This window comes from Brassica oleracea, chromosome C8 (assembly GCF_000695525.1).
Source record: "Brassica oleracea var. oleracea cultivar TO1000 chromosome C8, BOL, whole genome shotgun sequence".
Taxonomy (NCBI): Eukaryota; Viridiplantae; Streptophyta; class Magnoliopsida; order Brassicales; family Brassicaceae; genus Brassica; species Brassica oleracea.
In genome coordinates, this window is record NC_027755.1 from 38573038 (window position 1) to 38587789 (window position 14752).

A 14752-nucleotide genomic window follows, 5' to 3' on the forward strand; every position below is an offset into this window, starting at 1 on the left:
ATTATGGCTTGCAAAGGCTAGTAGTGTATCCGAGCTTCTTTGCCTGTTGGAAGAATCAATCCTTAAAACGAAATAATCAGAGATTTGTTGTTGTTGGCTAGTCTCAAGGGAAACATATGGTTTATGTTGTGATAAAGTTGTCAGGTACGGTTGAGTAGAACGAAACAACAAATAGGTATACATACATATATGTTGGCACATCTAGGATATAACATATTAAAGAGAACCCAGGTTAGCCTGATCAAGATATTTAAGCAAATAGACTTCTCATTTCTCTCTGATGCTGACTGAATTAAGACAAAATTATTTTGACTGACTGAAAACTGAACTCAGGTCTTGTCGATGAAGTGGTTTAGACTCTGTATAGTTTCGCAGATATGTTGCTTTAGCAGAGCTAGTTGGTCAACACTTGCAAGATTGGGATTTAGTGACACACGAGACAGTCCAGACGTTGTTATATATATTTATTTCCCTTATCAGAATTTGCATTGGTGTGTTCCTTTTGTTTCACGTTTCCTGAATTATTACTATTTGAGTTTGATGTTTAAATATTTATACAAATAATCTACAAGATGTGAACTCTGTTGTCCACATTATCCAAACGTTTTCTCGTACTGTGTGGTAAGAAAAGTGGCATGAACCTACAACGACTCTGTTTTCTTGAGCAACAAGAAAGAGAATGAAAATGAAAACAGAACCGTTCTGTTTTCATCAACGTAGTGTAAAACAATGTCTTCTAATTTAATTACAACAAGATTAACTGAGAGGAAAGTTATCTGGGCCCTATTAGAGGAAAGTTATTTGGGCCCTAATAGATAGCGGGCTCTGTATCTTCTACGTAAGTCGTAACCAAAAGAGATGTAACACGGTGACAGTCATCGGTGCCGGCGAGACTTACTCGGTGGGAGGAATCTGAACGTACAAACTACAACACCCATCTCGCTTCGATGGATGGTTAAGGCTTGAGATCGAAAACCAAACCTCGCTTCGCAGGTACTGCCATTGTTTCAAACATTTGGGTATTCATTTAGCTTCGCGTTTTAGGCTTCACTCCAGCTCAATTCACATTCTGTTTCAAAGGATGCAGTGAAGAAAAAGACTGATACTTTAATTACAATTAGTTTGCTTTTCTGGAGAAAGAATGATTTCAAACTCAAATCTCCTTCTCTGTCTTAAACTTTCATTCACCCGCTAATTATTGTTACTTATCCTCTGTTTAGAAAGTCCATCAATCTGTAAGAATTGAAGTTAGATATTTGCCTACTCCTTCCATACCAATACATACATACACTTAATCCTGAATCCATCTCTCACGAGTAACTACTGTAGTCTAAACCCTGAGAAAGCCTCTGCACTTTGTTTGTCAATGTCACTTATACATGAACCCTTGAATTCGTATGTTTCTCTTCCTTTTACCACTATCTTCCCTCTTTAAGTTTTGGGTCACTGCTGGATTGGGGTTTTTATTAATTAAAATTTAAAATTTTGTTGGCGACCTATTGTTTAGTATAGAGATGAAAGTGACATAGCGACTGTATTTGCGCCTACAATAGTCTTATTCTTGGAATCTTGCTATATAACAGAAAAAAATATGATGCAACCATATGCATAAAGTGACCCTACAAAGCAAGACTTTGACTCGCTTAAACAATTTCCACCAAATTACAAGGTGGAGGAGAGGAGTTAAGATGCTTCCTACCTTTTGCAAGTTTAGTTGCAAGTCGTCAAGATTAATTTGCATTTGTGAATCTGTGTTTTGTGTATCAATTGCAAGATGGGTAGTTGTGTCTCTGTCCAGCTCCAAGCACCATGCGTTGAAGTGCTGAACCATCTCGGTAGCTGCTTCTGCAGCAAACTCAAATATATCCAAAACCTCAGGAAGAATCTTGTGGATTTGGAGACAGCCATGGAAGATCTCAAGGCGGTGCGATCTGATCTGCTACGGAAGGTGCATGCAGCAGAAGAAGGAGGAGGTCTACAAAGGCTTCATCAAATCAAGGTATGGCTTGAGAGAGTCGAGTCTATCGAATGCCAATTCGATGGTCTATATAGTAGTAGAGATGTTGAACTTAAGAGATTGTGTTTGAATGGTGCTGGCCCCAAGAATTTAAGATTGAACTATCTTTACGGAAAGAGGGTCTTCAAGATGTTGAATATGGTTAAAGACTTGAAATCTAAAGGGTTTTTTGAAGAGGTGGCTAGTCCTGCTGCTAGAGCTGTGGGAGAGGAAAGACCTTTAACCCCAACGGTCGTTGGTCAAGAAACAATGCTAGAAAAGGCGTGGAACCACCTCATGGATGATGAGACTGGAATAATGGGCCTCTATGGAATGGGCGGAGTAGGGAAAACAACTCTTCTCACACAGATCAACAATAAGTTTGTTGATATGTGTGACACACATGATGGGGTTGTCATAGTCATTTGGGTTGTGGTCTCTGGTGATCTACAAGTCCACAAGATCCAACACAGGATTGGCAACAAGATAGGATACAAGGGTGTTGAATGGAAGAAGAGAAAAGAAAACCAAAAGGCACTAGACATATTCAATTTCTTAAGCAAGAAAAGATTCGTTTTGCTTTTGGATGACATATGGAGGAAAGTAGATTTAACCGAGATTGGCATCCCTAACCCAACAAGCCAAAACGGATGCAAGATAGTATTCACAACTCGCTCTCTAGGCGTATGTACAAGCATGGGTGTCCATGAACCAATGGAGGTACGATGTTTAAGCACAAACGATGCGTGGGACTTGTTCAAGAAGAAAGTTGGGCAAAACACACTTGATATACATCCTGACATTCCCAAGATCGCAAGAAAAGTCGCTGGAGCATGCCGTGGCTTGCCTCTAGCGTTGAATGTAATCGGAGAGACAATGTCATGTAAGAAGACGACACAAGAATGGTACCATGCGGTTGATGTTTTGAAAACTTACGCTGCGGATTTTAGTGACGTGAAGGAGAAGATACTCCCCATTTTGAAGTACAGCTATGATAATCTTGAAGGTGAAAATGTCAAATCTTGCTTCCTGTATTGCTCTCTGTTTCCTGAAGATGCTTTGATAGACAAAGAGAGGGTTATAGATTATTGGATATGTGAAGGGTTTATTCATGGAGTTGAGAGTAAAGAAAGAGCTGTGAACCAAGGGTATGAGATACTAGGCACCCTTGTGTGCGCCTCTTTATTACAGGAAGGAGGGAAGTACGACAACAAGTCATACGTGAGAATGCATGATGTGGTTCGAGAGATGTCACTGTGGATAGCATCTGATCTTGAGAAGCATAAAGGGAGTTACATCGTACGAGCTGGTGTGGGGTTAAACGAAGTACCAAAGGTCCAGAACTGGCAGCTTGTGACAAGGATGTCACTGGTGAATAATAAGATCAAAGAGATAGACGAGAGTCATCTTGAATGTCCTAACCTTACAACTCTTCTCCTTCAGAACAATCGCTGTCTTGTAACTATCTCCGGTGAATTCTTCAGGTCTATGCCAAGACTAGTTGTTTTGGATCTTTCATGGAACGTTGATCTCAAAGTCTTACCTGAGCAAATATCAGAGTTGGTTTCATTGCGGTATCTCGACTTGTCAGAGTCAAACATTGTGAGATTACCGGTTGGTTTACAAAAGCTGAAAAGACTGATGCATCTGAATCTAGAGTCTATGCTGTGTCTCGAAGGTGTCTCAGGGATATCGAATCTGTCGAGTTTGAAGACGTTGAAGCTACTTAACTTCATAATGTGGCCAACCATGAGCTTACTAGAGGAGCTCGAACGTTTGGAACATTTAGAAGTTCTGACCGTAGAGATCACGTCAAGTTCGGTATTGAAACAGCTCTTGTGCTCTCATAGGTTGGTGAGATGTCTTCAAAAGCTATCTATCAAGTACATAGAGGAAGAGTCAGTCAGAGTTTTGACTTTGCCATCAATACAAGATCTACGTGAAGTCTTCATAGGAGGGTGTGGGATCCGGGAGATAATGATAGAGAGGAACACAGTGCTGACAAGTCCATGCTTACCTCACCTATCCAAAGTTTTGATTGCTGGTTGCAATGGTCTCAAGGATTTGACGTGGCTTTTGTTCGCTCCTAACCTCACTCATCTAAGTGTCTGGAACTCAAGCCAACTAGAAGAGATAATAAGCCAAGAGAACGCTGCAGGGGTTGAGATTGTTCCTTTTAGGAAGCTAGAATATCTACACTTGTGGGATTTGCCTGAGCTGATGAGCATCTACTGGAGTCCTTTGCCGTTTCCGTATTTGAGTCTGATCAATGTACAAAACGATTGTCAAAAGCTGAGAAAGCTTCCGTTGGATTCTCAGAGTAGTGTTGCGGGTGAAGAGCTTGTCATAGAGTACGGAGCTGAAGAATGGAAAGAGAAGCTTGAATGGGCGGATGAAGCCACTAGACTCCGTTTCTTACCTTCATGCAAGTTGGTTTTGTATGATGTTTGAGCCAGAGAAAGCTTCCAAATGTCTTTGTATGTCACTCCTCTCATTACGTTGCCTTTGTTACACTTGTTCTTTGCATTCATCATCATTTGTATTGTTCTGTTCTTCCCTTTCTTCTACCACACTGTGTGTCCTTAAGTGTTCACTGGATTTGTATCTGTTACCCTTTTACATTGCCTCCATGTTTTCTGAATTATCATTCGAGATTAGTGCCTAAAATTTTGTGAATATAAAGAGGCTGTTTTATCTTGGTTTTTGTGAGGCCTTATTGCTTTCTCTTGGCAGCAATGGGAGGTTGATTCTAGATCTTGATGCCATGTGATCAAGTGGTGAATCAAGTCTCTCAGCGTCTTTGCATCAATGGAAGTTACATTCACAGCCTTTCCGAGAATCTAGCGGGGTTGCAGAAAGACATAGAGGTACTCAAGGCAAAGCAAAGATGATGTGCAAAGAAGAGTTTACATGGCGGCGCAAAAGGCTCTCTCATGTTCAGGTATGGCTTACGAATGTCCTGACCACCGAGAGTAAAATCAGTGATCTGCTTAGAACTTCTGAGCTTCAAAGGTTGTCTTTGTGGGTTGCTATAAAAATGTTCATTAATGCTTAGCTACATCGGTGTACATATGTTCTCTGTTCTTAATAGTTTTCTTGGATTATAAAGAAATGTTTAAGCAACTCATATTTAATCAGGACGAGTTCAATGTAAAATGAATGATGTCAGTAAACGTTCTATAACAAGAGCCTGAAAAGCAAAAATGATTACAAACTCATAACTGTTGCAAGTTGGATATTAAAGAGTGAAGAAAAAATGAATATGCACAAATGGATATCTGATGTTTCCACTCTTCTGAGACTATTTCATCTGGACAATCCCGGCGCCAATAAGCTTTTGAATCTTGCTCTGAATCACTGGGTTCTTCATTTGCTTCTGTGCTGCACTCAGATTCTCCTCAAGATCAGACATCACCTGTTTAGAGAAAAGAAAGGTTTTACATTGTCAAAGAGGCATACAAATCTGACTCCTCAAACATAGTCAGTTCTATCACAACAGGATCACAATCTCTACAAGTTGAAAAGATGAAAGTCTGTTTTTCTTTACCTGTCTGATCACAGGATCTGTGAGGATGTTTCGGATCTCTGGGTCTTCCATCCCCTTTGCCTACAAACACAAGTAAAAAAAAAAAGATATCCAAAGTTCACAGCCTGATTTTCTTAACATATATACATAGAGAATCGTTAGTCTTAACCTGTCTCTCTTTCAACTCCTTAGGAGTAACATCACCACGGTTAGCTTTGTTAATTTCTTGTATACAGCTGCACAATATTTTAGAACCACATTAGGCAAGCAATAGATAAAGGTTTACATATACATGTGTGTGTGTGTGTGTGCGTGTATACCTTGTAACACCATGGCGCAATTCTTGATTATTAGGATCATGATTAAGACCTTGTACGTATGTTTTCATTGCGTTGTCATACTCCTTCAAGTAGAACTCAACTTCAGCTTTTCTGATGTATCCTCCAGAGAATTTCGGATCAAGCTCAATACATTTTTCCGCATCTTCTAGTCCATTCGGAAAAGCACCAAGCTTATTGTAACAAGCTGCTCTGTTGCTATACGCCTAACATTATTCAAAACAGTCAAAATATGAAATCAAACCGTAGAAACATATGAATAACACAGTGGTTACTTACCTTGGGATCTTCTGGATTCCTTTTGATTGCTTCAGCATACTGCTTTATCGCATCAGCATACATCTTCTTCTCAAAGAACTCATCACCTGCATTTACAAAGCACTCTTTATCAGTTTTTGTGGTTCTCTCACACACAACACAAGATTATTAGTTCACCTTTCTCACGCTCTTCATCACTGATCTTGGGATCAATATACTCCCTCCGCTCCCATACTTGCTTTGCTCTCTCAGCCTCCTTCATCTTATTAAACGCCTCAGCATTACTACGGTGCACCGTAAGAGCTCTTTTGTAAGCTTCGATAGCAGGTTCATAGTCTTTAGAGCATTTTGCCATCTTGACAAAAGCAGTCCCTTTCCTAGTTAAAACTCTAGCTATCATCTTGTGATCTGATCCAAGCTCTATACCCTTCTCAACCGCCTTGTCGCAATCCTCTATACACTCTTTGTACTGAACCAATCAAACCAAACCAAACCAAACCACATTGATTATTAATTATTACTATAAACCCTAACTAACAAAAGATTAATAATACCTTTTCCATTTGAAGATAAACAGCGGCACGGTTCGTGATGTATGCGATGTCTTCGTCATCCATCTCCATGGCTGTAGTGTAATGCTGAATCGCACTTTCGAAGTCGCCATTCTTGAACGCAGCGGTCCCTAACTTGTTCGCCGTTTTGGCTCTCTCCTTCATCTCTTGCATCTTCTTTGCATCGGCTAATCCTGATCTCAACGCCTCGTTGCTGGGATCGATCTCGAGACCCTTGGTGTACGCCGCGGCGGCTTCTTGGAACTGGTTTAGCCCCCAGTGAGCGGCTCCGAGGCGGCTGTAGCCTTTGGCCCAGTCAGGTTTGAGTTCGACGGTCTTGATTGCGTCGGAGAGAGCGTCGGCGTAGTTGCGGAGAGAGGCGTAAGCGGCGGAGCGGTTGGAGAAGAGGATGTGGTTGGTTGGGGATAGAGCGATTGCGGAGGTGTAGTGGATTACGGCGGAGGTGAAGTCGTGGGAAGAGAAGGCGGCGTTTCCTAGAGCTTTGGCGGCGTCGTCCGCCATGGTTGAGAGAGTTTCTTGTTAGTTTGAGTTTTGGGAGAGAGAGAGAGAGAGAGAAGGACCGTTTGTATGCGAGGGAAGAGTTTGTTACGTGGTTGGTTACTTTTTATCCTCGTCGCGGGCTTTGAAACGACGTCGGTTTCGAAAGATCCGGTTGTCTATCAGTTGACCCACGGTTTCTGCCCCGGTTTGATTATATAGTTCATTAGGATAACTTCCGTATCAAGTTAGCTTATTCTTTTGTGTGTTTCTTTTTGGATTTTTAACGTTAAAAACCTTCAACTAAGTTTGTTTTGGGTAAAAACCCACAAACTAAATATTTAAAGAAAAATTCATAAACTAATTTTATTTAATGAATTAAACTCTAACATGTCATAATTACCATTATTACTGATAAATCTTTAGTTTAGAGGTTTCTACATTAAATAAACATAATTGAGGATTTTACCTTTAAAAATAAAATCAAAATAAAATCAAAATCAAAATTTTATAATATTATTTAAAAATTAGTAGCTTAAATTTTCAAAATTAGCATTTTTAATTTTTTTTGTAAATATATGACTTTGATGTGTTTTTAATATCAACATTATATATGTATAAATTAAAAATGTAAAAACCTTGAAAATGTAATAAAATTACATCTTATCTAATAAAAATGTAATAATAAATCTTTAGATAATTTTTAAAAATGCAAAAAACAAGAAAATTATCTAAAGATTTATCTGTAATAAAATTACTAAAATATTAAAAATGTAAAAATAAGAAAATGTAATAAAAAAATGATATCTTATCTAATAAAAATGTAATAATAAATCTTTAGATAATTTTTAAAAATGCAAAAAACAAGAAAATTATCTAAAGATTTATCTGTAATAAAATTACTAAAATATTAAAAATGTAAAAATAAGAAAATGTAATAAAAAAATGATATCTTATCTAATAAAAATATAATAATAAATATTTAGATAATTTTTATTCTATTTTATGGGTTTTTACATTTTTAATTTATACATATATAATGTTGATGTTAAAAACATATCAAACACATATATTTACAAAAAAAATTAAAATGCTAATTTTGAAAATTTAAGTTAGATAATATTATAAAATTTTGATTTTATTTTATTTTTTTTATTTTTAATGGTAAAATCCCTCAATTATGTTGAAATACGAATTCTTGAGATCGTATAATCATTTTATTGGCATTTTATTGGCATTTTATTGGCTGCACGAGTTCAATAAACCATGGTTAAACGTTCGGTTGAAGCTAGATAATGATATGCACAAAGGGGAACAGACTATATATACCAGATAAATTAGAGGGTTAGAGAGAGAGATATTAGAGAAGATACGTACGGTTTCAACTCTTCTGTATCATGCCCTTTAAGATGGCGGCATTGGATCAAGAGGCAGGTAATCACGCACCTTCACACGTTGGCAAAACCATCGGTCTTGTCTTGCTATTGAATTCCTTACCTTTTCTCTTTATCGCATGCATATTCTTTTATATCTTCTCTAAATCTCCCATCCGACTGGGATAGTAAAATTTCACCATTTTACTGCGATTTATTAGGACTTACTTTTTCAATTCACTTAACTTTGCGTCGGTGTATAATGTATATATATGTTAACATTACCATATATTCTTGTGTATATATGTTCCTTGAATATTTCCTATTCTGGAGTTCTTCTTCTCCACGGTTTAGGTTTAGTAACCGACCAACTAGTTGTATATATACTTTGACATAGTTATCTTAATAAGACAAGTTGATATTCAGCAATTCATATCTTGTCATGGTATCAGAGCATATGATCCAATTCTTTTCTATTGCTTGATATATCGATCTCTTACCAGCTGCCTCTGTTTTTCATACACGAAACAGAGCCGCTACTTACGAACTCAATAATATCTGCGCACGATGTCTCTTGTGGAAACAACCGCAGCACCTAAGAGGCGAACAATCTCGCCTTATGATCTCACATCTGGAGATAACCCCGGTGCCGTCATCTCATCCCCGTTGCTCAACGGTACGAACTATGATGAATGGGCAATTAACTTGCGGATGGCCTTGAGCTCACGCAAGAAATTCAGATTCATTGATGGAAGCATAGCCAAACCTGCAGCTGACTCGCCAAATCTCGAAGATTGGATTGCCAATAATCATCTATTGGTGGGGTGGATAAAACAGACTATCAAACCTAAGATACGATCGTCTATATCTACTCGTGAAGTTGCAAAAGAGCTGTGGGATATAATCAAGAAGAGGTTTTCGGTGAAGAGTGGAGCAAGACTCCAACAGCTCCGCAATTCTCTAGCCACTTGCAAACAGAACGGGACTTCGGTGGAAGATTACTTTGGGCGCCTGACGAAGATCTGGGATGGAATAAAGGAATGTATGAATTCGAAACAGTGTAGTTGTGGGAAGTGCGAATTCTTATCAGGTCTTGATGAGTCGGTACATGGTGTGATCAGATCACAAATCTGCGCCATAACCCCGCTTCCTGACCTTGACAGTGTGTATCAGACTGTGGTGCAGAATGAGACGATTAGATCGAATGCGACCGCAACACAAGAGACACAAGTAATGAGTTTTGCTTCTCAGCTCCCGCCTCCTGCGTACAACAAACAAGGGAGCGCTGGAGCACGTTCGGTGCATCCAACTAACAGAGACCCTACTCGCAAATGTTCTGTGTGTGGTCGTACGGGACATGATGTAACCTCGTGCTTCAAGATAGTGGGGTATCCTGAATGGTATGGTACAAATCCTGCTCGGGGTCGTGGTTTTTCTGGACGAGGACGAGGTGGAACTCCTCGTGCAAATAGCACACAAATAGTGGGAGCTAACTCAGCGGTTCTTCCATCCTCTGTTGTTCTTACCGAGAGTGACAGGCAAGGACTAAGTGGCATCTCTGATGAGCAGTGGAAGATCATTCAACACATGGTGGGGAACTCATCTAAGCCTGAAACTCTGAGTGGTAAGATGAATGGTATTGAATGGATTTTAGACACAGGTGCGACTCATCATATGACCAAAAGACTGGACATACTGGAGGATGTTCACTCGATACTTCCAGTCTCTGTAAAGCTGCCTGCTGGATCGAATGTCTTTGCATCCAAGCAAGGGACAGTTCGATTGAATCCCAAACTAGTACTCTATAATGTTTATCTAGTTGACGGATTTGATACAAACCTGATATCGTTTGGCCAATTGGTCACGGATAATTATTTGGTTGGGCAGATTACTGATAAGCTGTTGGTGTTGCAGGACCGCACTACGAAGACGCTGACTGGAGTGGGTGAAAGAGAGAGAGAGGGACTCTACCGGTTGTGTGGAATTGTAGAAGTAACATCGCTACATACGAAGGTTCGCGAGGACTCAGTTTTGTGGCATAACCGGTTGGGTCACCCGTCTTCACGTGTTGTTGGTTTAATTCCTGGTGTTAGTAGTAATAGTGTTTTTTTTTAAAGACTGCGATGTGTGCTTTCGTGCGAAACAAACTCGCCAACCTTTCCCTGATAGTTCCAATAAAGTTGATGCAATTTTTGATCTAATTCACTGTGATTTATGGGGTCCGTACCGTACAACTGCTTTCTGTGGTACACGATATTTTTTGACGATTGTAGACGACTACTCATGAGCAGTTTGGGTTTATCTTTTACCGGATAAAACTTATGTCTCACGCCATATACTAGATTTTGTGGCGCTTGTGCAGACACAGTTTTCAAAGAAAATAAAGACAATAAGAAGTGATAATGGTACGGAGTTTGTTTGTCTCACCCGTTTCTTTCTGGAGAATGGTATCCATCATGAAACCTCGTGTGTTTACACCCCGCAACAAAACGAACGGGTGGAGCGAAAGCACAGACATATATTGAATGTGGCAAGGGCGCTGCGATTTCAAGCGCATCTTCCTATTGGGTATTGGGGTGAATGTATTAAAGCAGCTGTATATCTTATGAACCGGACACCTTCACAGTTATTGAATGGTAAAACTCCATATGAAAAATTATATGGTCGTGAGCCATCAGTTCGGCATCTACGAGTATTTGGCTGTCTCGCCTATGCTCACAATATTAATCATGCTAGTGATAAATTTGCGCCTAGGAGCCGGCGTTGTGTCTTCTTAGGCTATCCTTCTGGAAAGAAGGGCTGGCTGTTGTATGACTTGGAGAAAAGAGTCATCTTCCATTCTCGAGATGTTGTCTTTAGTGAGAATCAATTTCCATTCGCTAATCAGTCTAATGGAAGAGTCTCTGTCACACCAGAAATATCACCAGAGTTTGGAGAAGTATCATTCAATGACTCTGCTTCAGAAGATGTTGAGACTGCAACTGTAACAGAGGAACAGAGTCTGGATGAAACAGTTACTGCAGCACCGAATGATTCATCCACTGAAGTGCATAATGAAACGGTTTCTGCAGTTTCGGCTGAGATGATTCCGACAAACAATATTGAGGTTACTGTCACGGAGCCTCCTACATCGTCTGCTCCAGTTGAGACGTCCTTATGGCGAGGTCACAGACAGAAAACTCAGTCTACTCGTCTCAAGAACTATGTTGTCAACACAGTAACTATTGAGCAATCTCTCTCTCTCTCGTCAACTTCACCCACTACACAGCTGTCTTCAGGTTCGGTCTATCCTCTGTCTGATTACTTATCTTCTTATAAATTATCTCCTAACCATCGCAGCTTCCTGGCCTCGATCTCTTCCCATGCTGTCCCTCGCACTTTCTTGGAAGCGATGGAAGATGACATATGGAAGGGAGCGATGGGATCCGAGTACACTGCTCTTGACGAACAACATACATGGGATCTTGAACCTCTTCCACCCAACAAACAAGCTCTTAACTGTCAATGGATCTACTCGTGGAAGTACCATGCCGATGGAACCGTTGAACGTCCCAAAGCAAGGTTGGTTGTATGCGGCAATAGACAAAAGGAGGGGATTGATTATACAGATACTTTTTCACCGGTTGCAAAGATGACTACAGTCCGTGTGTTTCTTGATCACGCAGCAAAACGTAATTATGAGGTGCATCAGATGGATGTGCACAATGCATTTCTTCACGGTGATCTTCATGAAGAAGTATACATGAAGATTCCACAGGGGTTCTCTTCGCCTAATGAAACTCGGGTCTGTCGTCTTCGGAAATCACTTTACGGCTTGAAACAAGCTCCTCGTTGTTGGTTTGCGAAGCTTACACAAGCGCTTCTTAGTTATGGATTTACTCAATCTCGGGCAGACTACTCTCTCTTTGTGTACTCTAAACGTGGAGTGTATATTCGGCTGTTAGCATACGTGGATGATTTAATTATTTCTGGGAGTACGCCTGAGGCCATTCGGTTACTTAAGGATTACTTATCGACATGTTTTCGCATGAAAGATCTTGGAGTTCTTAAATATTTTTTGGGGATAGAAGTGGCTCGTAGCCCAACTGGTTTCTACTTGTGTCAACGAAAGTATGCCACCGACATTGTGACCGAGACTGGTCTTCTTGGTTGCAAACCAGGTGGATCACCAATGGACCAAAATCATCAACTGAGTCTTTCGAAGAGTCCGTTCATGTCTGATCCAGAGAAATATAGACGTCTGGTTGGTAGGCTTATTTATCTTTTAGCCACTCGCCCAGACCTTACATATGCCGTACACATCTTGTCTAGGTTTATGAAGGCTCCGAAAGAAGAACATTGGTTAGCAGCATTGAAGGTGGTTCGTTATCTCAAAGGCACACTCGGTCAAGGTATCTTTCTTGACGCTTCATCATCGTTTCACTTGACCGGGTGGTGTGATTCAGATTGGGGGGCTTGTCCTCTTACTCGATGTTCTCTCACTGGGTGGATAGTTCAACTTGGTGCTTCTCCGATATCTTGGAAAACCAAGAAACAAAATACAGTTTCATGTTCTTCTGTTGAGGCCTGCTGAGGCTAAATATCGCGCTATGGCAGCACTTACAAAGGAGTTGTTATGGCTAAAGTCGTTACTCAGAGAGTTTGGTGTGACGCATGATGGTCCGATGACATTGTTGTGCGATAGCAAGCCTGCCATTCATATTAGTTCTAACCCGGTCTTTCATGAGCGAACCAAACACATTGAGCTGGAGTGTCATTTTATTCGAGACGAGATAGTGAAGGGAGTTATCAAACCAAAACATGTGTCGACTAAGGATCAATTTGCTGATATTCTCACTAAGGCATTAGGGAAAAAGGAGTTTGATGCATTTCTCTTCAAATTGGGTATTCGAAACTTACGTACTCCAACTTGAAGGGAGGTATTAAGATATAATATGTCAACATTACCATATATTCTTGTGAATATACGTTCGTTGAATATTTCCTATTCTGGAGTTCTTCTTCTCCGCTGTTTAGGTTTAGTAACCGACCAACTAGTTGTATATATACTTTGACATAGTTATCTAGTTGATATTCAGCAATTCATATCTTGTCATATATACATCATGCAGAAACTTATGTTGTTTTTTCTCTTAACATGAGTCTCCTTTAATTTGTGTTCTTTTCTTTTGCTTATGATGACTGCTATAATTCGTATTATTTGTCCCGAAGAAGACATATAAACCAAAATGCAATCATACCTCCCATTTGTATAACATCTCACATTTTTTTTAAAGTATATAAAAGTATATGTAAATGGACAGATATAAATAAAATATAACTTGTAATTATTAGTCAAACGGCTTGAGCTGCCGACTGTGAAATCATGAGGGCGGTGTTATATTTGTTTTTGCAAAATGGTTGACCGTTTTTCAAAAAAAAAGAGAGGTTGACTGTTACAGTCACACATAATGACAAGTCAACCAAGCCTAGCCTTGAAAATTTGGGGATTGTAAACGATCTAATAAATATTTCAACAAAAAAACATTTTTATAAATTTAGAAGTTTATTTTTATATAACCTTTTTTAAAAAAAAATTGAGAGTCATATTTTCAATACTTGACTGGCCTATACCCATGATCGGCCATGCAGTCAACTCATATAATAAATATATAGATGATAAAAACAAACTATGATATATATTAATATATATATATATATATCATATGGTTGCTGATGATGTTTTCCTACAAATCAAAACATCAATTCCAAATTATTAAAATTTCTGCTATCTACATCGTTTATTTATATATTGCAATGAGCAGTGACATTACAATCGAAACTAATTAGGGCTCATTATTTGTTGAGTTCCTTGAGTAAGTATTGGTCGAACTGCAAATCATCAGTAATTTTCGTATTCAATGATTCATATGCCATGAAAATAAGTAATCGTTTGGTGTATAGTATAACTGTATAATGATTAAAGTTATGCATTTAGATTATTGTTTTAACCTTTCATTTAGATTATTGTTATGAATAATAATTAATGATATTGCTTTACTATTCCCTCTGTTTCAGTTTATTTGTTGTTATATAGTAAAATTTTCATTTTAAAATAAGTTTAGAATTTCAATACAAATTTTATCAGCAATATTCTCCAATTTATTTTTTTATTTGTTGAAATGTGGTCAGGTGTATAGGTAATAATGTTTTTATTTTAAAAATATGTAAAA

General features: G+C 39.0%; 2 protein-coding genes across 4 annotated transcripts; one reads left to right on the plus strand and one right to left on the minus strand.

The window, feature by feature from the left end:
- Positions 1-878: 878 nt before the first annotated feature.
- Positions 879-5103, plus strand: LOC106308107 (probable disease resistance protein At1g12290). 3 transcript variants are annotated; one of them, XM_013745236.1, is made up of 2 exons: positions 879-993; positions 1584-4704. In XM_013745236.1, exon 2 carries the CDS (start codon positions 1775-1777, stop codon positions 4445-4447), a length of 2673 nt encoding a protein of 890 aa, XP_013600690.1. In that variant the 5' UTR covers positions 879-993; positions 1584-1774; the 3' UTR covers positions 4448-4704. The 3 variants fall into 3 exon arrangements, with proteins under 3 accessions (XP_013600690.1, XP_013600689.1, XP_013600691.1); XM_013745235.1 differs by lacking the exon at positions 879-993 and adding an exon at positions 4730-5103 and having other exon boundaries at positions 1050-4473; XM_013745237.1 differs by lacking the exon at positions 879-993 and adding an exon at positions 1050-1395.
- Positions 5104-5287: 184 nt separating this feature from the next.
- On the minus strand, positions 5288-7245 carry LOC106308108 (hsp70-Hsp90 organizing protein 2). Its single transcript, XM_013745239.1, has 7 exons — positions 6673-7245; positions 6296-6587; positions 6140-6225; positions 5843-6066; positions 5692-5758; positions 5544-5603; positions 5288-5411 (listed from the first exon to the last, which is right to left on the minus strand). The coding sequence occupies exons 1-7, from the start codon at positions 7189-7191 to the stop codon at positions 5298-5300; spliced, it is 1362 nt and encodes a 453-aa protein (XP_013600693.1). The 5' UTR covers positions 7192-7245; the 3' UTR covers positions 5288-5297.
- Positions 7246-14752: the final 7507 nt, after the last annotated feature.

Coding starts and splice junctions, on each gene's coding strand:
- LOC106308108 (XM_013745239.1), bottom strand. CDS start 7,191: ATGGCGGACGACGCCGCCAAAGCTCTAGGAAACGCCGCCTTCTCTTCC. Junction 5,759..5,842: donor TTGCGCCATGGTGTTACAAG/GTATACACGCAC, acceptor AATATTGTGCAG/CTGTATACAAGAAATTAACA. Junction 5,604..5,691: donor AGGAGTTGAAAGAGAGACAG/GTTAAGACTAAC, acceptor TTGTGTTTGTAG/GCAAAGGGGATGGAAGACCC.
- LOC106308107 (XM_013745236.1), top strand. CDS start 1,775: ATGGGTAGTTGTGTCTCTGTCCAGCTCCAAGCACCATGCGTTGAAGTG.